The sequence below is a fragment of the Bombyx mori genome, chromosome 7, assembly GCF_030269925.1.
Source record: "Bombyx mori chromosome 7, ASM3026992v2".
In the NCBI taxonomy this organism is placed as follows: Eukaryota; Metazoa; Arthropoda; class Insecta; order Lepidoptera; family Bombycidae; genus Bombyx; species Bombyx mori.
Window position 1 is genome coordinate 5,188,907 of NC_085113.1, and position 24,501 is coordinate 5,213,407.

A 24,501-nucleotide genomic window follows, 5' to 3' on the forward strand; every position below is an offset into this window, starting at 1 on the left:
TCGCCATCAAGCCGTGTACCGACACAACTATTGGAACAATGATGGTTGAATCAACATGCCACATGGCGGTAGTCTCGTGGGCCAGGTCTAAATATTTTATTAATTTGTCCTTTTCTGCCTTCACGAGGTTCTCGTCATGAGGAATGGTGACATCAACCAACACTGCTCGACGTGCAGATCGATCTATTATCACAATATCAGGTTTATTGGTTACAATAAAATTATTATTATTATTATTATTATTATTATTATTATTTCAAAGGCAATACGCCGCCCTACCACGAGTAATTACGTAAATTTATATATTTTGCTTTTTCTTTATACGATGTTCCATCATCGTGAAAGTGGTTCGTGAACATCTCTTAAGTACGTATTTCTACAGAAAACTGGTAAAGCAAACTGCCGGCGGAATTTCAATACTGGCACAGTCGGATCGCTTGATCTAATTGATCTGGGCGTTTTGTATTTTGCGCTACGGCGACTTCAAAATTATGCCTGTCTATATAAAAGAAGTTTGCCGTATGCCGTGTTTACTGCCGGCGAAATTTCAATACCAGCACAGTCGGATCGCTTGATCTAATTGATCTGGGCGTTTTGTATTTTGCGCTACGGCGACTTCAAAATTATGCCTGTCTATATAAAAGAAATTTGACGTATGCCATGTTCGCGGACCCAATAGTCAAAGGAATCCTATTCGGAACGTTTTCCATTTGATGTCAATACCGTTCTCTCAATCACAACATCAATGTTCTGGAAGGCTGTCTCGCTCACTTAACTCTGCAATGTCACGACCGGTAATTGTTTTCGTGACTTATAATGAGAATAAAATATTGACTTTTTGACCTTTGTTTCATAGTATTTTTTTCATTAAATACTAATCACCTTACGGCCGTTTTTATAGTCTTAACTTTCCTATCGATTATGAACATTTATCGAATTGTATTTTAACGTAATTCTACCGACTCTATTATAATAACGCTTTCCCGAAAAATCTCTCTTTTAATAAGAAAGGATTTAAAACGAAAATCGATTCAATCATTATGTTACGTAGTACATAGATGTTATTATCACCGTTGACGGCATTGGCATGTTTGACAGTTGCTATCTCGTCTATCAAAACCCGCAAGCAGGTTCGAGTCAAACTTTACATACAGCTAAAACGGTCGTCTGGTGTAGTGGTAAGGGACATGGTCTACACTACACAAGGGGGTCGTGGGTTCGAATCCCGCCAAGGGAAGATATTTATATGATAAATATAAAATGTATTTTCCAGGGTTATGGATGTATATTGAATATATGTATGTGTATAATAAAAATTTTACATTTATTTCCGTTATCTGGTACCTGTAATACAAGTTCTTTACGAACTTAGCACTGCTAACCAGTCCCCAGTTAACGTGGCGTGATTGTTAGTAAATATTTATTTATTTATTAAAAAAACAAACAGTTAAAACCAGATTTATATTTCGAAAACATTCGTCTATAAATTTTAAGGTTATTTTACGCATAATAAGCGTTATCGGGACGACCACCGCGAGCCGTGATCGTATCGCACGTCCGCGCAGCAAGAAATATTGGCGGCACGCTCACCTACATTCGACTAGCAAGTGCTCAGACGAACGCGCCCCGCGGTGCGATTTGCACCACTAATGTGACCACGCATTATTTACTTTGCGGAACGAATTTTACAGCACGGAACGCTAGATCTTCTGAGAATTTATTCTAACGAAGTCACAATGTAAGCTTCTGTAACAAATTGAATTCGAAACTGTTGGGTGTACATTTTAATTGGCGAATGAGTTTAGACATTAGAAGATGAAGGTGAAAAATGGAGCAAACATCTTTTTTTTTTAGTGCCCTTGTAGGCAGACGAGTACGGCCCACCTGATGGTGAGTGATTACCGTCGCCCATGGACTTCAGCAAAGCCAGGGGCAGAGCCAAGCCTCTGCCTACCGCTTAGTACTCTCCACAAGCCTCGTTGAAGAAGGACATGTCATAGCGCTCGGGAAACACCGTGGGGGGGAGCTCATTCCGTAGCCGAATGGTACATGGCAAAAAAGACCTCTGAAAACGCACTGTGGATGACATCTTATAATATTGCGTCTGTATGCGTTTTCAACTCGTCTTACGAACACATACCAACATTAATTTAATTTAAAGGGACGTTCTAAAGACGTGCAATTTTGCTATGCTGTGCTTCTCACTATATTGTAGTAAAGTTCTACTATTTTGTGGCTAGCATTAACAGTCCAACAACTGATTACTCGCATTAAAATCTACTAGAATGACTTCATAAACCGCATGCAAGTTAAAAGCATTTAATAATTTCATTCATTTGCTTTGCGATTCTAAATTATTTGGAGCCCCAATTAATTTTTTTGATAATTAATCCTTTTTATTGCATATTATACGTGACTCGAATGTGTTACAAGTCGTGTGACGGTACGATTAACATTCAATTTATTTGATACCAAACGTAATCCGCAGTTTCTTTTGCGTTACATTTGTAATTAAAACACGATCAAATATGTTTTATTTTCACGGGACAAAGAATTGCTTGTGTCACTCTCTGGTTTACATATACGAGTAGATACATTGGTATGTAAAATACGGATCAAAAGACGAACTGTCGTATTATTGTCAAACTAGAGGTCCCGCAGTAGTCGAAATTCGACTATAATTAATTGGAATTGTAAGTTTGTACACTATTATGATTGTATTTTCAACGCCAATACTACACTATAGAAAAATATTAATAAAGACAAACAATATTTAATCTATTCTCAATTTGACCACAGACGTCAAGAACAAAAGTTTGACAATAAATAAATAGTATGCATGCGTGTGTGTATAAAATACATGGTAGTGTGTGTAATGTTTTCTTTATTGATTTAATGTATCTTATATGCATTATTTTAAAGTAATATTATCATTGTGCAATTCTTCTCTATATTCTCTTTAAGTGTGGAAAATTTCATACTCCTCCGTCCGCGCAATTTTCGTTAAAAGGGGTACAAAGTTTTTGCTTCACGTATTAATATAAAGATACTGACAAAACTATACAATGTATAAAGACAAGTTATTTAATTATTTATTTATTATCTTAGACAGAGAAAGAGTTTACACAAGTTTTAGACTATTTTTGTGCGACATTTTATCCAAATCCGTTCAGCCGTTTTGCGTGATGGAGTAACAAACATACACACTTTTGTACATTTTTCCCCCTACCTATGCTGATAGCCTTGAGAGGTTATTTCAGCTTCACCCTAAGGTGTAGGTGAACTGACGGGGCTCAAACCGGTAGTTTTGCTTACACTGTTCCTAGCAAGAGCAGTGCTTTGCAGAATCTACCACCGGATCGGAAACGCGACCCACTGAGAAGATCCGGCGAGAAACTCAGTGGACTGTGTCTATGGGTTAATTTACTCGTGTGACCGATGCTTGAAGTACCTAGAAGCTACGTCAGTGGATCGGGAACCTTTGTACATATTTAGAACATTAGTAGGTATACAGTATAGACAATACAAGTGAAAAGCATCAGATCAAAGCTTGTTGCAATAAATTATTAAGATTTCTCTTTTTTTTACTTATTTATTTTTACGCATACATTTCAAATATTATTATTGTTTATAATATGAAGTTCACTCAGCTAAAACTAAAGACACAAGTATTTTGAACCCGGAATCAAGTGCCTACTACGACTTCCTTAACGTTCGCTTGCCGTAATATCTACTAAACGGAAAACAATATACATTAACAAATTAAAAAATAATTTGACACCGGATATTTTTTAACCGTAATCAATCGTTAAATTTAACTGACGTAACATTTACGAATTCACTTTCTACAAATAAATTCGATGTAAAATCGTTACAGCAAAAAGATATTGCATGCGATATCCGAGCGCGTTCGGAATCTTCAACTGCGCCTCGTTAACATGCACAAAATGCTGATAAAACTGCAGTCCGCGCCTGCGGGAGCGAAAGCTACCGACGCCGGCCTTTCCGAAAGATAGCTTCATTAATCACTTACAACACATGGACGTTATAATTCAAGGTAATTTAACAGAGCTATATTTCTAGTTACTGGCGGTAGGACCTCTTGTGAGTCCGCGCGGGTAGGTACCACCACCCCGCCTCTTTCTGCCGTGAAGCAGTAATGAGTTTCGGTTTGAAAGGTGGGCAGCCGTTGTAACTATACTGAGACCTTAGAACTTATATCGCAAGGTGGGTGGCGCATTTACGTTTTAGATGTCTATGGGCTCCAATAACCACTCAACACCAGGTGGGCTGTGAGCTGGTCCACCCGTATAAGCAATAAAAAAAAAACAACAATTTTTGGAGCTAGATTGTTTTTAGTTCCATTGTGATTTGAAATTCGATGACACGGAAATTAATCTTGAAAAACGATAAAATACGTCTGCAGCTAATAAAAGCGTATTAAAAAAGGACAAACGTATAGATGTTTTTTAAGCTGCTAAAAATTTTGATGGAATACTTCTGAGGATTTCGCTTCTAGCGCGGGCGATTTTGCACACGTCTTTTTCTAAATTATGTTTCATCAAGTGCTTTTTGCGTTTTGTTTTAACAATAACGCGTGTGATAACTTATTTCATTGTAAAGTTTTTGTCTTAAAATTTGAGACTGTTTATATGTAAGTATTATTTTATATTAAATTAGCAATTACCCGTGGCTTCAGCCGCGTCCTCAAGAAAAAGTGTCAATGTAGTTTCCCGAGGCGACAAAATGATAGGAAGGTAGCCTTTGTCACGTTTGATTCGATACCTTTATCTTTAAATTTCAAAACCATAAGTTTCATTATCATAAAACGATTTTCACCAGGAATATATTAAAATGACTGTTCCATTCGAATACATGTTACGTCCATCGCATCAGTTCCCGGGTGGTTTCCGTTCATATTACAATATCTCCGATGAGAAATTGTATCTATATACCGCTTTTAATCTGGTTTATGTTTTAATGTAAGCGGCACGATTCCGTGACTCGGATATTTCGTTTAGCGATGCTGTTAATTCGAATAGATTAGTAGTAATGGAAAACTGTGCGATTTTAATGAACGCTGTACCTAAAACAACCGAGTTAACTTGCCCGTTGCGTTGTCTCCGTCAACAATTGCTCATTTATTTATATATATGCTTATGAGGGTGGACGAGCTCAGGGCCCACCTGTTGTTAAGTGGTTACCGGGGCCCATAGACATCTACAACGTAAATACCGCCACCAACCTTGAGTTCTATGGTCTCAGTCTTTATAGTACGACTGGCCCGCCCTTCAAACCGAAACGCATTATTGCTTCACGGCAGAAATAGGTGAGGTGGTGGTACTTACCCGTGTGGACTCAAGAGGTCCTTTTTTTTTTTTTTTTTTTTTCGGGTAGAGGGCCGAACCTCCTACGAGGTCCCCGCGCAAAAGGGGCGCGCGGGGTATGTGAGACTCTACGATCTGCATGGTGTTGTGAGCAGACCGCGGGCCCAAGGATTTTAGGGCCCACCCACTAAACGACTCCCCTGCACTCTTACACCCGACGTCCGATCCCCTCCGAGATCAGAACCCGGATGAGGTAGGGGGGTTACCGCGGTCAACACTACAACCAGACGGCGCGGCTCACCCCAAGGACGCCCAGCCGACGGAGCCTTCGAGGCGAATCAAAGGCTCTGAAACGTCGGCCGTCTCGGTACGGCAGCCCGTCGGGCCACCCAGACGGTGCCGCTGGTGTCCCGGAATACCCCGCTGGACCAGAACCAGCCTGCCGGGTCGGGACGCGATACACCGTCGACCGGTCGCTCTATTTACTCCATGGCAGCGCGCTAGAGTGCTGGTAGCGCGCCGCGCGGCCTCACCCCCTCAGGTCGCCCCTTGACCTTCATCGGGGGGAGTTCGCCTCTTACAGGGGCCGAAGTCGGGCAAAAGCCCTTCTGCGGCCCCCGGCTCGGCGGCGACGGATAGGTGCGGAGAGGGATGAGCTTTCCCTCTCTTGTTCCGCCGCCTCTTTCTGCGAGATGGTGCACTCGCAGAAGTCGAGCATCGCCTTCCAGGACTCATCGCTGCCGAGCATCGTAGCCACGACAGTCGGCAGCGACAAGTCCGGTCCTATTTGCGAGACAAGGACACGGCGTTGCTCCACCCATGCGGGGCAATGTGCGAGCGTATGCTCGACCGTGTCCTCGTCGCAGTCACAGTGGTGACACTCCATCGTCGGTTCCCTCCGGGTAACGCGATGCAGGTACCGGCCGAAACACCCATGGCCGGTAAGCATTTGCGTCAACCGGAAGGTGAGACGCCCTTGGTCACGGTTCGCCCATTTCGCGAGGACCGGGCGCACCGCCTCGACGGTCCGGAGACCGGCCGACGGGTTCGCCAAGCGGCGAGACCACGCCTCCAATACAGACCGCCGAGATTGGAGCCTCCGCGCTCTAATTGCTCCTTCTCCGGGACGTGGTTCCCCCCTGTCAAGAGGTCCTACCACCAGGGTTGTCCCAATCGGTGCAACCCATATTGACGTTTCCTACTGACAGTGATATTATGGGTTTTTTATATTGCACTAGATGGGACGTAAGAGCCCGCGTTAAGTTGCTTCATGCCGTAAATTGGTAAGATGACGGTTCCGTGCGGGTTTGTACGCCCTTTACAAATTATAGCCTCATAGACAAAACTCACTGAGTTTCTCGTCGAATCTTCTTAATGGGTCGCGATTCCGATTCATTGGTAGATACTGCAAAGCGCTGCTTTCGCTAGGGCTAGTTTTAAAAAATTAGCCTAGGTTGAGCCCATGAGCTCCTTAGTCTACCGGCGAATAGGTAGGAAAAAATTTGCCCTAAGCCTAAAGGCAATGTGTGACTAACATAGACTAAATAAACTGCATAGCATTGCACGGGCATCTGTCGTAAACATAAAATAAAAAATAACTACAAGTTAACTTTATCGACTTTTTTATATCTCTAACGAACTCAATGTTTGTTTATATTTGGTATTTGGTTATAAATTTATGTGCCTCGTTAGCACAGGAAGGATAAAACATAGCCGATTTTAGTGAGCAATAGGCAGTGCAAGGCAAGTATGAGGATTACAATACACGCGAATCGGTCGCTGTGCCTGTATTGAAAACAAAAAATTAAGTTTATAATATCGGATCCGCTTTAATATTAAACATGCATACATTTTGATTGCTTCGTTGGTCTTATGGTTAGTAACCCAGACCACTGAACGACGTAGATCGTTGCAACTATACTGAGACCTTAGAACTTATATCTCAAGGTGGGTGGCGCATTTACGTTGTAGATGTCTACGGAATACAATAACCATTTGAATATGTCTGTCGAGAATTAACCCAATTTTATGTTTGAAGATAGGATGACTTAATGGTATCGATATTACGACCTCATGTCTACAGATTCTAGTAATCGCTTAGAACTTATCACTACCGTTGAACTAGGCTTCCAAAAAACTCCAAGTACATCTTTAATGTTCATACAAAGCAGAACAACCCATTCATTACAGAAGACTACACGAAGCTATTACTCGAAGATCGATGGCTTCACATAACTGATAGTCGTGTCAATCCACCGACCTCGCTAGAATTGAAAACTGTTCCAGCAAAACTCGACCGTACGCTTCAAGTATTAGAGTTGTATTCGAAAATGAAGTGTTTAGAAAGCGTTTAACAGAATTTTGCATTAGTCAATCAAGTTGAATTATCTGATAAGAGTAATTTGTACTGTGATTTCGGTCCGATGGGTGAATGATGACCTCTGGCCTAAGGGATATTTGACAGTGAGTTATTTAAATCATAGGCGGAGTTCATATATCGGAATAAACGTAATGGGAACTATCTACAATCTATATATATAAAAATGAATTGCTGTTCGTTAGTCCCGCTAAAGCTCGAGAACGGCTGGACCGATTTGGCTTATTTTAGTCTTGAATTATTTGTGGAAATCCACAGAAGGTTTAAAAGGTAGATAAATATGAAAATCCTCGCAATTAAATAAAAATAACAGTTTTGTTTTTCCTTTGATGTGTTCCCCCGTCGGACGGATTACTTTTGTTTGTTTTAAGTTTATTTTATACAAAAGTTTAGGGTCTTTTATTTCTCGATTGAGGCATTACGAAGTCTGCCGGGTCAGCTAGTTAGTCAGCTAGTTATAGATATGTTTTGAATTTGGCCAGGAACTTAAAATAAAATTCGTCTATAATTAAAACCAAACTTTACGGTTTAATCTCGCATTAATTATCCTCATTTTATTATTTCCGACGTTTAGAACTAGTAAAATACTAATTATAATTATGTCTACGACTCGTAAAAAAATTAAAAATACCGTCCTGAAGGAAAGAGAATTGTGTAGATGATCGGACGTGTTTACGGTCCACGTGTGGGACTAACCAAAGTGCATTGCACTAGCGTTAAGACTTTGCGACGCGAATAGGACGTAAGCTAAACAGTGTTTCGTTACGTCAGGTTTACGCTAGTGGATTAGTCTTCAGTAAGCTCTCCAAGTGTGAAATTGCTAAAAGAGCTTACAGACAGCTTTTTACTGGTGGTAGGACCTCTTGTGAGTCCGCACGGGTAGGTGCCACCACCCCGCCTGTTTCTGCCGTGAAGCAGTAATGCGTTTCGGTTTGAAGGGCGGGGTAGCCGTTGTAACTATACTGAGACCTTAGAACTTATATCTCAAGGTGGGTGGCGCATTTATGTTCTAGATGTCAATGGGCTCCAGTAACCACTTAACACCAGGTGGGCTGTAAGCTCTTCTACCCATCTAAGCAATAAAAAAAAGACATTAATCACAACGGGAATGCCGCCGCCTTTGAGACACGGTATCGAATCCTTGTTCGCCAGAAAGGATGTCCGATACAACCAGTATGGTAATATTCATTTGTTATTTCAAGCATTATTGAATAAGAAATAATCTCAAATCGTAATTCAAAACATACTACAGCACCGGCATCGATTTCCTTAATTCGGTCAAGTACGTATTTTAAATTGACAGACATACAAAATATAACAAAGGCTGTAATTATAATTGACACCTGATCATTGCTCCGGTGTTTGTTTTACGGTCCTTACCGATTACTAAAGACCAGAGGATGTGACACACTTAATACCGGAACCCATTACGGATTCGCGGCGTAGGATAATGATATCTACCCATGTGGGCTTACAAAATGCCCTTCTATCAGTAAATAACACCCGATCCCATCATTAAGTACACCGCAGTGATATATGCATATGTATATACGATTTTTATCCTCCTGGTGGACTCACCATTATACTTTTATGTTGAATATTTTGAATTTGTTCTTTGGGAGATAGATCAAGTTTAAATACATAAATTTTCACTGATTAGGGAATAACTGTAGATGATGATAAGAATTTTGATAAAGATAGTTTTTTTTTTTATTGAAGGGTTACTAGTGGCCCAGAGGTTTTATCAGGGCAGATGGGCGAGCAAGGGCTTAGCCGGGAAGGTGGGATTTGCTAACAGTTACCTGAGCGCCTGCAAAGAAGACCTAACAACTCAAGAGTAGCCTCTTCTAGAACGAATCTACTACCAGATCGGAATCGCGACCCGTTGAGAAGATCCGGCGAGAAACTCAGCGGGCTGTGTCTATGGGTTAATTTACACGTAGAGCCCTTCGTCGCAAGCGACGGGTTCGATGACCGACGCGCCATTATCAAGGGTAGAACATACCGGTCTACATAAGGGTGTGTGAAAGCCAGTGATTTTAGTAATAGTTTAGACTTTTATAGCCAAACATGCTATTCATGGGCAACGCGAATTTCGAATTTCAAATTTAAGGTCCGGAAATATTTCCGGATTTCCGTCTCCGCTTTTTGAGCACTATTGTCTCCACAACCCCACGACTAAAACCACCCGTCCACTTGTGACTAAGCCTTAATTTCAATAACAATTTCTACAAATGTATTTCATACCTGGTGCTCTCTCAATTTCCTGAGTAGCTCGTGATGGGAGGCTGAGCGGGCTGCAGCAAGCGAGGGTGGTGGAAGGCGGCCTTCCATGCTGTGCAACCATCTACGAAGGCAACGTAGCTCGTGGGCGGTGTCTGCAGAAAAAGTTGTATTCAGCTCAGCTCTTTTAGGGTGGCCACGTTTAAAAGTAGCACCTACAAGACTGTGATTACAAGCTCAATTATTGTTTTTCTTAGTTTTGTTCGTCTGCATGATTTCATATACATACATATAGCGGGTAGAGAACTTACACATTTTACTAATTCTTGTTGCAGTGCCATCTACTGACAACAACACAACATTTATACAGAGTAACATAAGTGACACGTAGTGGTTTACGTAGTTTTAGATAGATGGCGCTATCAGCAAATTAACTTCAAATTTTAAATGGCGCTAGTCTTTTACATCTTGATTTTTTAAACTTTAGTTAAGAACTCTTAATAACTTGAGCATCTTAAATTTTTTGTAGTTCTGTAGTAGTTTAGTATTCACTTATTTAATTAGATAGATTTACCTACATATATCGCTACGTTAGCAGCGCGGTTTCACCAGCTAAAATTAGCTAAAATTTTAAAACATTGAAATACACATTTTTCAATGATAAAAAATAACCTACGTGCTCCCATATCACCGGCTTTCTTTTTGCAATAAATGATGTCGGTCCGTTGATCCTTTGCTGCGTGAAAAAAAAACAAAGAAACAAACACATTTGTATTTTTATTTATTGTTAAGATGGTTGCACGAGCTGTCGGCCCATCTGGTGTTAAGTGGTGACCGGTGCCCATAGACATTAACAAAGTACATGCCGTCACTCATCTCGAGACACGAGTTCCAAGTCAAAGGTTTTGAAGCCGAAATGCATTACTTCTTAAGGGCAGAAAATGGCAGGGTAGTAGTATCTACTCGTGAAGACTCCTAAGCCGCGGTACCACTAATAGGCCGCCTTTGTTTTTTTTTATTTCTTACATTGGTGACGTGCTTACAGCCCACCTGGTGTGAAGTGGTTACTGGAGCCCATAGACATCTACAATGTAAATGCGCCACCCACCTTGAGATAAAAGTTATATGGTCTCAGTATAATTACAACGGCTACCCCACCCTTCAAACCGAATCTCATTACTGCTTCATGGCAGAAATGGGCAGGGTGGTGGTACATACCCGTGCGGACTCACAACAGGTCCTACCACCAGTAAAATTATTAAACAATAATAACTAGGATTATGATTGATTACACCTACCAACTGTATCAGGATTCTCGCCGTCAAGATGCGGTTGTTCCGGACTGAGCAGCAGACGAAGGGCTTCCCACTTGATCCTCAAGTGCTCAATACGCCAGGTCACCTGAACAAAACACGTGTTGTGAAGGAACCAGTATAAGACTTCATCTCCACTACTTGAAACCACTGCGCTAATCAACAGTGTGTTTCTGGATTTATTTATTACTAGCTTTTGCCCGCGACTTTGTCCGCGTGGAATAGTTCACAAATAATGCTTTATTTTAGAACAAATTTGATTAGCATAAAAATCGTTATAGTGAGCCAACCATAAAATACGTATGCTGTCGCGAACTTTTCTTTAGATCTTTTAAAGGGGAACAATTCTGTCATACATTATTTTAGCGAAACTTTAACCGTTTCTGCAGCGCACGCAGCGGAAGCTCTCAAAAAGAAAAAAGCCGATTTTGAAGTATTATTTATTGGTACTCCGCTTGTATTGGTCTTAGCGTGATGTTATATAGCCTATAGCCTTCCTCGATAAATGGGCTATCTAACAATGAAAGAATTTTTGAAATTGGACTAGTAGTTCCTGAGATTAGCGCGTTCAAACAAACAAACTCTTCAGCTTGATAATATTAAGTATAGATACCGTATTATCCGGCTTTAGAATCAAGTCCCTTTAAAGCAATTCATTATGCCAAAGCACTATTAACGGGGTCTGAAAAACGATATAATGGGTCATAAGAAGAACCATCATTATCTCCGAAGGTAATAAAGTTAAAAAGTTTTTCATTTGTTTCTCTATTAACCAAATATTCCTCTCTATCGTTCCATTAATTCCGATAAAATTCTGACAGATGTCAAACAGGCTGAGACGAGAGTTATTGGCTTTTAAGAACTTCGAGCCTTGTTTTTTGGAGCCAAGAGGGCTGAACTGTATATAGTTAAGAGCCGAAACAGACCAGCTCAATTACATATAAAAGTATTTTATATAGGAATATTGGCAAGTCTCGTGACGCTGAAACAATTAGACGTTAGTGAAAATTAAATTGAAACATTCCATAACATCCATGCGTAGTTAGACACGTACAGTTGCGGGTAAAATTCAGTCAATAGCCTGCACGAGAAATTGAGCTTTAAGATTGTTAGGCAGTAAGCATTATTCAGATTAACACTAATTTTAATTACCTCTCCGTTGGCTTCAGGTATCCTCTCCAGTATAGCATTCGCTTGTTCAACGAACTTCGCACGCCGCGGCTCGACCGCCACCAATTCTGCCATACGATTCTGCATAAAGTCACGTTTAATCGGTATCAAAATTCAAAACATGATACAAATCAAGCACCAGATATATAATACTGACAATATCCGCGAAGCATTTTTTACTGGGGTAGGACCTCTTGTGAGTCCGCGCGCGTGGGTACCACCGCCCTGCCTATTTCTGCCGTGAAGCAGTAATGCGTTTCGGTTTGAAGGGTGGGGCAGCCGTTGTAACTATACTGAGACCTTAGAACTTATATCTCAAGGTGGGTGGCGCATTTACGTAGTGGATGTCTATGGGCTCCAGTAACCACTTAACACCAGGTGGGCTGTGAGCTCATCCACCCATCTAAGCAATAAATAAAAAATAAAAAAGTCCGATGTATTATAATGCTGACAAAATCCGCGAAGCCTTTGCCTTTTTAAATGCATAATTTAATAAAATATTAACATTCTACGTTCCTTCTCTATTCTCTATAAGTGTAGTAAAATTTTGAATCAGCCGACGGCGCAATTTTCCTTAAAATGGGAACAAAATTTTGCTTCACGTATTAATGTATTAATATATAAATTCCATCATTCAATCAATTATTTCTTTGAAATTAAAAAGTGCAGTCAGGAAACACGAGCATACACATGCAACTTGCACATATTCTTTTTTCCTTACTCTTAGTCTTTCATAACATAAGAGGCTATTCAAACTACGTGCGGACGGGTATGTAAGCTCACGGCACTCAACATGAGAGAAACACAATCACATACCAACTACATTCACATATTAGTCAACAAAAATAAGCGCTTTTGTCACCCAGCTTTGCTTAAAATCAGTTCTGGTTTCCCCACTTTCCAATTGAATATGCAATTTCGAAAAGGGCACATCTCTGAAAATGTAAAATTTTCAGGAAATGAAAAAAACTGTTTATTTTCTAAAACAGTGTAAAATTTAAAATATGAACTTTTGAGATATATTTTAGTGTTAATTAGCAATTGAAAATTACTAGAATTATTATAACATGGGTGTAGGTAAGCCTCAAAACTACATGTATATGAAAAAAGGTATTTAACAAAATATGCGACATGTGCCCTTTTCGAAATTGCATATTCAATTTTAAAATTAACTTACCGCTCTAAGCTTCCAATTGGACAAATTCTCGGGACTAGAATATATTTCTTCCTGCACGTGTGTCAGCCACTGGCAGAGCTCGTCGAATTCGGATACGAGCTGATTCAGCGACCACTGTCTGTTGAACCCCGATGTTGGGTTCAGTAGACACGGACCAGACAGCAAAGCTGACGGATTATGTGATAGTAATTCGCCGTTTGCTTCCTGCGAAGTAAAACGTTCGTGCAAAATATGTCCGCGACACATTAAATCTATCTAATATATAAAATTCTCGTGTCACAGTTTTCGTTGCCATACTCCTCCGAAACGGCTTGACCGATTTTGATGAAATTTTTTGTGCTTATCCGGTATCTATGAGAATCGGCCATCATCTATTTTTCATTCCCCTAAATGTTAGGGGTAGTCCACCCCTAAATTTTATTTGTTATTTTTTAGACAAAATTTTTTGTTTTTATTTTTTTATGATACAACATACAAAAATACATACAACCCTAAATTTTCACCTCTCTACGATCAACCCTTATTTTTTATTTGCTAATTAAAAACTTTAAAATTTTTTGCGAGAATTTTGTTTTTATTTTGTCATGACGTAAAATAAAAAAATAATATTACTCTGAAATTTTCACCCCTCTACGATCAACCCCAATTTTTTATTTTTTTATTATAAACTTTAATTTTTTTGGCATGATTTTCATTTTTATTTTTATTTTGTCATGAATTAAAATAAAAAATCTGATGTTACTCTTCATCTTTCATCCCTCTATGATCAACTCCTATTTTTTATTTGTTAATTATAAACTTTTTTGGCAAGTTTTTTATGTTGTTTTGTCAGGACTTAAAATAATAAAAAATCATATTACTCTCAATTTTCACTCTTATACGATCAACCCCTATTTTTCCAACCCGATTAATATTTTGGAACGAAGTTCTTTATCGCGTGTTGTGATAGGGGGCTAGACGGAAAAAATTCTTACGAAAAGTTGTCACGACACTTTTTGCTATAAATTCTTACGAAAAGTTGTCACGACACTTTTGGAACGAAGTTCCTTATCGCGCGTTGTGAAAGGGGGCTAGACGGAAAAAATTCTTACGAAAAGTTGTCACGACACTTTTTGTTATAAATTCTTACGAAAAGTTGTCACGACACTTTTTGCTATAGTAAGCTATTGTAAGCTGTGCGGCGTCGCATGTTTCTCTGTCTGTCTGTCTGTCTCTCTCTCTCTCTTTCTTCATACCTCGAATAGAACTTTAAATTAATATTTTTATAATTGGGAACTTCGTTCCTATCCGGTGTCCCACGACACCACACATCTTTTTTTTATTCTATGCACAGATATATAGGTATATAATAAGGTTGCAAGATGGTAATCAAATATTATAATTGTAGTACGATAAATTCTTATTCAGAGTTTATAATTTCAAGTTCCTTTAATTATGTTTTTTTTTTTTTATTGTATTTGATCTCCCGCCCTCGCCGGTCGACTACTGATCAACTATCAATCGATCAGTTATCCCCGCCAGATATCACCACTCATCCAGCAAACATCACGTAGTAGGGATAAGGACGAAGCCGGTCTCCTGTCTTACTTACTCACTATACATCATAGATTATACACTTAATATATTTGAGAGCTATACAATACTATACATTTTTCAGCCATGTTTTTTTGGTTTTATTTGTGTATCAATAGTATGTTCAGTAGGTCTGAGAATCGGCTACTATCTATTTTTCATACCCCTAAGTGAAAAGAGTTGTCCACCCCAAACATTTATTTTTTATTTTAATTTCTTGGTTTTTTTTTTGTTTACAATGAGGTATTATGTGGTTAAATGAGGTTTTTTTCTACAGTAGAATTTCCCTAGAAATCTTATTTAAGGCAACACAACGTTTGCCGGGTCAGCTAGTACTAATATATAAATCTACAGTGGTTTTTACGGATGTTCCGTTATAACTACTGAACCATGCATCCGATTGATTTGAAACTTGGTATCCATGTAGAAAATACGTTTACTTAATGGATAGGCTAATATTTATATGAGTGTAGGACTCCCTAGACCATTTGCGGGGGTGTTAATGATGAGAATCTTTGTGGGGGTGAGAAATAATAATGTTAATTTATAATGCTCAGCGAAGCGGACAGGTACAGCTAGTATGCTTACATTTCTATGTCTCTAAAGTCCTATAGTTCGAATTAGGTAACCAGGGTGTAGTTATTAAAAAACTTTATCCAAATCGGTGATACCATGTCGAAACTATGAACATGAACGTCAAACCGAAGATGTTGAAAGGAATAGAAAATTTAACTACAGACCTTTTTTTCTTATAAGAGTACAAATTGTCAATTCTATAATATAGCGGGAGAAGTTGCCTTGAAGCTATTATGAAGACTCTTGATATTAATTTTAACATTTAACAAATATTTGTTTTCCATTTCTTGATAATTCCCGCCTCGTCGTCGGTGAAACTAATCTTCAATAATTTATTTCCAGTGACATTTTATGAACTAGTCTTGGCTAGTTTAGCTTAGCCAGTTTAGTGAAGGTATTCAATTTATGTTTTTTTTTCGGAATTAAGGATTACTGGCAGCCCTATGTTCTTTCCAGTTTCACTAGGACAGGCTGGCGAGCGCGGATCAATTAGGAGGGGTGGGATTTGCTAGCAGCTGCTCCAACGCCCCCAGGGCAGACACAACAGCTCAAGAGCAGCTGCTTCGATAATGCATCTACCACCGGATCGGAATCGCGTGATCAGCGGACTAACCAATCCCATAGACATCAACACTAGTGAGAAATTGGGTTATTACCTTGCAACTGTCGATGATCTGGTTATCCATGATGTAGTCGTAGTGTCGTTGCAGTAGCGGCCATAGATCGTCGCCGGCGCTGCCGCCACTCGCTGTCGAGCCCCAACTCCGGCGCCAGGCTTCTCTACACGGCTCCTTCCTGCAATCATTACAACACAATTATAATTTGCGTAATCACTGGTGGTAGGACCTCTTTGGAGTCCGCACGGGTAGGTACCACCATCCCGCCTATTTACGCCGTGAAGCAGTAATGCCTTTCGGTTCGAAAGGTGGGGTAGCCCTTGTAACTATACTGAGACCTTACAACTTATATCTCGAGGTGGGTGGCGCATTTACGTTGTAGATGTCTATGGGTTCCAGTAACCACTTAACACCAGGTGGGCTGTGAGCTCGTCCACCCATTTAAGCAATAAATAAAAAAAAACACGGTGTGTCCTGAGCGCTATGACATGTCCTTCTTCAAACGAGGCTTGTGGAGAGTATTAAGCGGTAGGCAGCGGCTTGGCTCTGCCCCTGGCATTGCTAACGTCCATAAGCGACGGTAACCACTCACCATCAGGTGGGCCGTATGCTCGTCTGCCTATACGGCAATTAAAAAAAACTGGATTAACTTTAGAATATAGTTCTTTCAATGACTACTTCTTCATTTTCATTTGTTTTGTTGATTTTTTATTTTAATGTTAAAACTTATGTAGTTATTAAATAGAAGGTACAACCAGACCCTTCTACGCCTTTTTTAGGACTCCCTTCATCCATTCGTAGCAACTGAAACTCCCTAATCTTCAACGACCTAGTTTCAAATCTTATGTGCTGATCCCACCGGTGGATAGCACTACTATTCATGTGTGTGCCGCGAAGTAATCACGCATTTTGTGGAGCAAAGGACATTAAAGCCCAAAACTAAAAATTGATGTTTTATTCCATCCATCCATTCCATTCCATCCGAACCATCATTGTGGTTTAAAAATCTATTAATTTTCCATGATGTTAAAATTTGATTGAAAGAAGCAATTTTAACTCTATAAATAAAGTTTTTATTTATTTATTGTATAGATGAGTGGATGAGCTCACAGCCCACCTGGTGTTAAATGTTTACTGGAGCCCATAGACATCTACGACGTAAATGCGTCACCCACCTTGAGATATAGGTTCTAAGGTCTCAATATAGTTACAACGGCTGCCCCACCCTTCAAACCGAAACGCATTACTGCTTCACCGCAGAAATAGGCAGGGTGGTGGTACCTACCCGCGCGGAATCACAAGAGGTCCTACAATAAGTAGTACAAAAATGGAATGTGACTAAAGTACCTCTTCTTAGTGAGGCTATGGTAAGGCCGCTCGAGTTGTTCGCAGGGTCCGCCGGGCGGCGCGGGCGCGCTCCTCAGTGACGACAGCGAGAAACTGCTCTTCATAGCGGTGTGTTCAAAACCTGGAACATGACCAACAAAACACATTATCAATAATATTTTAACCATTATTGTGAAGTGCAAGCAGACGCGGGAAATAACGCGACTTCTAGTTAAGCTTATCGATCCCTAAGTCAGAATTTCAGTGGGTGTACCGCTCTTTCCCAGGCCTAGACTACAAAGCTTTAGGCTCAGTAGTACCTGTAGGTCGGTGGAGTAAGAGATCACTGGCACAGTAAAGGCAGTTTGGCATCGACTCGCTTCCAAAAAACAAAATATAGCTAGGTACACTCCGCAGTAACTATGTCCCTTGAGAACACAAGTGCCCCTAAAAGCATCGATACTGATATTCCTCTGAGCAAAGAGGGCCAACTCCATAGAGAGAGATCTATGTCAGTTTTTTTTTTCTTTTTTTTTCTTTTTTTTTATTGCTTAGATGGGTGGACGAGCTCATAGCCCACCTGGTGTTAAGTGGTTACTGGAGCCCATAGACATCTACAACGTAAATGCGCCACCCACCTTGAGATATAATTTCTAAGGACTCAGCATAGTTATAGTTTATAAAAAATATTATACTTTACTTAAAAATTGCTGAATACTTACTTGCAGACATTTTGTTGGTTTCCGGGAACTGCTAATCAAATCAATTTATTAATTAAATCAACATTAGCGCCCCCAGATTTTGTACATCTCATCTGTTTGTACTTCGATCTTATTCCTTTTATCGTAAACTCTAAAATGCTTTTTTTAAATAGTGCTAATGCGACTAGATTTGTTTTATATTATAAGTACATATAAATAGGCTGCAATCATGTAATCTTGTGCCAAGACTCATGAATATATAGCTTGCATTTCGTTTTGGTTGTTTGGTCGGTGGTCACATTTTCTTGTCCGCGTCTCTTGGTACTCTTGTGCTGGGTGATCGCAGGACAAGCCTAGAAAAAAGAAAAGGTAGTTTAGCTTGAGTCGAATCTTATACCTTTAAATGAGCAATTGTTGTATATACTTATATAATCTGAATCTCGGAAAAGGGTCCAACGATTTTCATAAAATTTAGTATACAGGGAATTTCGGGGGCGATAAATCGATCAAGCTACGATTTATTTTTAGAAAATATTTTTTTATTCGTGTTTTCAATAATCAACTTTATCGATAATCAACTTTATGACTCTTCCCGACATCTATTGGCGAATATTAATACATTTTTTCTTAATTGAGAGCAACTAACTTCTTTAAAGACAACAAGATGGCGCTATCAAAAAAAAAATTCGAACAAAGCTCGGTCATCATCTGGTGACTTATTATGCACAATATCGGAGCGAATCAACAGATACTCTTTTGATGGAAGATCTACATGTAACCTCACATCGATTATCTTAAATATGTGACATGAAATTATGAGCTAACTACACTAAGCAATTTGGGTCTCACGATGCCTAACGAGCTCGGGGCGCCTTGTTGCGCTTTTAATATACAATCTCCGATTAATATCCATTTACATAATCCGTATGAGATGGAAAGTTCATATGGATAATATCCGTATACATTCCCTGGCGGATTTAGTACAAAATTGTGACCCTAAAATCGCGAACTATAACATGGTCAGGAACGACAGGCTCTCTGCCCGTGGTGGTGGTACCGTCATTTACTATAGAAGAGCCCTGCATTGCGTCCCGCTCGATCCTCCCGCGCTCGCTAATATCGAAGCATCAGTGTGCCGAATCTTACTGACGGGACACGCGCCGATCGTTATCGCGTCCGTTTATCTTCCACCGGATAAGATCGTTCTAAGCAGTGATATCGAGGCGCTGCTCGGTATGGGGAGCTCTGTCATTCTGGCGGGCGACCTAAATTGTAAACACATCAGGTGGAACTCACACACCACAACCCCGAATGGCAGGCGGCTTGACGCGTTAGTCGATGATCTCGCCTTTGATATCGTCGCTCCGCTAACCCCGACTCACTACCCGCTAAATATCGCGCATCGCCCGGATATACTCGACATAGCGTTATTAAAAAACGTAACTCTGCGCTTACACTCGATCGAAGTAGTTTCAGAGTTAGATTCAGACCACCGTCCCGTCGTTATGAAGCTCGGTCGCGCTCCCGATTCCGTTCCCGTCACGAGGACTGTGGTGGATTGGCACACGCTGGGCATCAGCCTGGCTGAATCTGATCCACCATCGCTCCCGTTTAACCCGGACTCTATCCCGTCTCCTCAGGATACCGCTGAAGCCATAGACATCTTAACGTCACACATCACCTCGACATTAGATAGGTCATCGAAACAAGTTGTAGCGGAGGACTTCCTTCACCGCTTCAAATTGTCCGACGATATTAGGGAACTTCTTAGAGCTAAGAACGCCTCGATACGCGCCTACGACAGGTATCCTACCGCGGAAAATCGTATTCGAATGCGTGCCCTACAACGCGACGTAAAGTCTCGCATCGCCGAAGTCCGAGATGCCAGATGGTCTGATTTCTTAGAAGGACTCGCGCCCTCCCAAAGATCTTACTACCGCTTAGCTCGTACTCTCAAATCGGATACGGTAGTAACTATGCCCCCCCTCGTAGGCCCCTCAGGCCGACTCGCGGCGTTCGATGATGACGAAAAAGCAGAGCTGCTGGCCGATACATTGCAAACCCAGTGCACGCCCAGCACTCAATCCGTGGACCCTGTTCATGTAGAATTAGTAGACAGTGAGGTAGAACGCAGAGCCTCCTTGCCACCCTCTGATGCGTTACCACCCGTCACCCCGATGGAAGTTAAAGACTTGATCAAAGACCTACGTCCTCGCAAGGCTCCCGGTTCCGACGGTATATCCAACCGCGTTATTAAACTTCTACCCGTCCAACTCATCGTGATGTTGGCATCTATTTTCAATGCCGCTATGGCGAACTGTATCTTTCCCGCGGTGTGGAAAGAAGCGGACGTTATCGGCATACATAAGCCCGGTAAACCAAAAAATGATCCGACGAGCTACCGCCCGATTAGCCTCCTCATGTCTCTAGGCAAACTGTATGAGCGTCTGCTCTACAAACGCCTCAGAGACTTCGTCTCATCCAAGGGCATTCTTATCGATGAACAATTCGGATTCCGTACAAATCACTCATGCGTTCAACAGGTGCACCGCCTCACGGAGCACATTCTTGTGGGGCTTAATCGACCAAAACCGTTATACACGGGAGCTCTCTTCTTCGACGTCGCAAAAGCGTTCGACAAAGTCTGGCACAATGGTTTGATTTTCAAACTATTCAACATGGGCGTGCCGGATAGTCTCGTGCTCATCATACGGGACTTCTTGTCGAACCGCTCTTTTCGATATCGAGTCGAGGGAACCCGCTCCTCCCCACGACCTCTCACAGCTGGAGTCCCGCAAGGCTCTGTCCTCTCACCCCTCCTATTTAGCTTATTCGTCAACGATATTCCCCGGTCGCCGCCGACCCATTTAGCTTTATTCGCCGACGACACGACTGTTTACTATTCTAGTAGAAATAAGTCCCTAATCGCGAAGAAGCTTCAGAGCGCAGCCCTAGCCCTAGGACAGTGGTTCCGAAAATGGCGCATAGACATCAACCCAGCGAAAAGTACTACGGTGCTATTTCAGAGGGGAAGCTCCACACGGATTTCCTCCCGGATTAGGAGGAGGAATCTCACACCCCCGATTACTCTCTTTAGACAACCCATACCCTGGGCCAGGAAGGTCAAGTACCTGGGCGTTACCCTGGATGCATCGATGACATTCCGCCCGCATATAAAATCAGTCCGTGACCGTGCCGCGTTTATTCTCGGTAGACTCTACCCCATGATCTGTAAGCGGAGTAAAATGTCCCTTCGGAACAAGGTGACACTTTACAAAACTTGCATAAGGCCCGTCATGACTTACGCGAGTGTGGTGTTCGCTCACGCGGCCCGCACACACATAGACACCCTCCAATCCCTACAATCCCGCTTTTGCAGGTTAGCTGTCGGGGCTCCGTGGTTCGTGAGGAACGTTGACCTACACGACGACCTGGGCCTCGAATCAATTCGGAAATACATGAAGTCAGCGTCGGAACGATACTTCGATAAGGCTATGCGTCATGATAATCGCCTTATCGTTGCCGCCGCTGACTACTCCCCGAATCCTGATCATGCAGGAGCTAGTCACCGTCGACGCCCTAGACACGTCCTTACGGATCCATCAGATCCAATAACCTTTGCATTAGATGCCTTCAGCTCTAATACTAGGGGCAGGCTTAGGGACCCCGGTAACCGTACTCGTCGAACTCGACAAAGAGGTCGACGTGCAACCTAACCCATGCATCAGCCCGCTGAGTTTCTCGCCGGATCTTCTCAGCGGGTCGCGATTCCGATCCGGTAGTAGATTCATTCGCGAAACAATTGCTCTTGAGTTGTTAGGTCTCCTTCGGAGGCGCTCGGGCAGTTGTTAGCAAATCCCACCCCTCTTGGCTGAGCCTTTGCTCGCCCACCTGTCCTGGTGAAACTGGAAAGGCCTTCGGGCCACCAGTAAACTTTCAATCATAAAAAAAGTACAAAATTATCCAATTAAAGTTGCATCACATATTTGCGTGAATCGCAGATTTCCCTAAAATATCTTGCTTAACGTAAAAGCGTTTATATTTATATTTTTTATTCTACCTTTCTAGGTAGAATAAAATTCTTCACTCAATTCTCTATTTTTTTAAACAGGATATAAAAAAACATTGCAATGTTAAGCCAGTTAACAGAATTTACCTGTACAAGAAAATTGTCACAAGAAAAGGAGTTCTGTTCACATACAATTTAGATATACCTAGAAAACAATATGTACGTTACATGTGTGAGTAATTTTTCAAAACAAGAAATATAAGACGCTTTCCCTTAAACAAAAATAAATTGTTTTCGCGGGCGCTTTGTCGACAGCCCGAGAAAGCCGCAATTTGTACAGTTTCACACCAATTTACAGATTTACACGACAAATCGTGTTGTAGCGACAGTGAAGGGCCATTATGCGATGTGCGGTATGATTCCAATAGGGCATTTACGGTAAATTACATACGTTTAAAACGAAATGAAAACGACTTCAGGGCTGCCAATTTCGTATTCATCAATTTCAATCTTTCTGAGAGAGATTAGTTTACTCATTGCTTAACATTGCTAACATTGACAAAATATATCAGATTTAAGAGGACTTGTTAGGATATCCTACAAGAATCTAAATTTAGATCTCTTTTCAAAGAAACGACCCTACAGAATTTTGCTTTCATTTCGTACACGTGCCCAGCTCCTCATTAAAGAGTTTGTTCTAATGGGTTAAATAATTAAATAGGTCACTATACAATGGAGTTATATGCTATTTACGGTTATTAGATCCAACTTTGTGTCACTGCGGCATTTTCGGCACCGGGTTGATAGACATTGACATAATTGTGGCACCCGGTGTGGGATTCCATTGTGCTTTAACACTAGTACGTTAAGCAAGAAGTCGTCGCGCCTCAACGTAAAGAAAGGCTGTACCAGTCTACCGATATCGAGCGATGCAACTGTTCACGATTGACTTCCACCATGTTTGAATATCATCGTGTTATAAAAGTCAAATATACATTTGTTATTACTGGTAGTATGTACTAGCACTGGGAGGCGGTCCGTCTATCCTATATTTCAATTAAGACTTAGACCTCATTTGCTTGACATATGAGGCTCCATAATTCACGTTGTGATGTCTATGGAATCTGGTTTCCACTTAATACTAGAGTAGTTCAGAGGAGTGTCGCCCATTATTTCAATAAAATTAAATATAAAGCAGTTTTTATTGAAAGCAAAATTAGCAATTTCGATTTCATAGTATGTCTAAAAACAATGTCAAGTCGAAGAACTTTCTTTAACATAGAAACTGCACTAAAAGAAAATCCACACCAAACAAAAGGCCGATAAATATTTTCACTTTCTAAAGGTTTTACTTTGAGAACACGTTCTCAAGGTTCAAATTGACCCAGAGAACTTCTTCCCGTAATTCAAACATTTGTGTTCGAAATATCGTGAACAAGTCATTTTACAGATGTACCTATGAGATAACGCAGTCGCCGTACTCGCGAGATCATGCCGTAGTTTGGTACTAGAGCAGCATTTAAATGCTAAAATTATGCCGATACATAATTTGCCTTCGCGAATTACTTCCACGACGAGAGAAAAGCAGCGCGTATTTAAATCAAAATTTGCCTTTTTACCTAATCAGTAACCGATTTCAGTTGGTTCGTCGTTCGTTGTTGTTATTCGTCGAATTATATTTAATGATATTATTTATAAATTTCATTTCTATTAACTTTTAAACACCAAATTATTTAATAGAGGTTTTCGAAATTTTTCAAGGGTCATTAGTAAGATTAGATTTGTAAGAAAAGTACTCCTCCTCCTCCTCCGTGCGTCATATTCCTCAGTTGTGAGGGTCGTGACCTTTACTGAGCACTTTTGAAAAGTACTAACTAATGAAAATTTTAAATTTTTAATTTAACTAAAGAAAAGTACTGACTAATGAAAATTTAAACATTTAAGTACTTCTCATAGCTGAATATACACAGAATAAATTCTGGTCCATCTAATCTCAAGTGGATACCGTAAACTGCCATCATAACTAAACTGGAATCACAATAGTTCTAGTTCTACTAGAAGTACTAGAAGTATCAGTAAATTATTCATATTATTGTACTATAATTAACACTAC

At 40.7% G+C, this 24,501-nt stretch overlaps 1 protein-coding gene across 4 annotated transcripts in view; it reads right to left on the reverse strand.

Annotated features, from left to right (window-relative positions):
• Positions 1–24,501, reverse strand: part of LOC101740250 (klarsicht protein) — a 358,174-nt gene that overhangs the window by 208,655 nt on the left and 125,018 nt on the right. For all 4 annotated transcript variants that reach the window (XM_062669363.1, XM_062669362.1, XM_021351399.3 and 1 more), the window contains 8 exons: positions 18,590–18,732; positions 18,401–18,428; positions 17,700–17,820; positions 16,392–16,530; positions 13,588–13,791; positions 12,393–12,491; positions 11,226–11,328; positions 9,952–10,082 (listed from right to left, as the gene is read on the reverse strand). In XM_062669363.1, coding sequence (XP_062525347.1) covers positions 9,952–10,082; positions 11,226–11,328; positions 12,393–12,491; positions 13,588–13,791; positions 16,392–16,530; positions 17,700–17,820; positions 18,401–18,428; positions 18,590–18,610 — 846 coding nt within the window. In that variant the 5' untranslated portion in view covers positions 18,611–18,732. The remainder of the gene's footprint in view (positions 1–9,951; positions 10,083–11,225; positions 11,329–12,392; positions 12,492–13,587; positions 13,792–16,391; positions 16,531–17,699; positions 17,821–18,400; positions 18,429–18,589; positions 18,733–24,501) is intronic.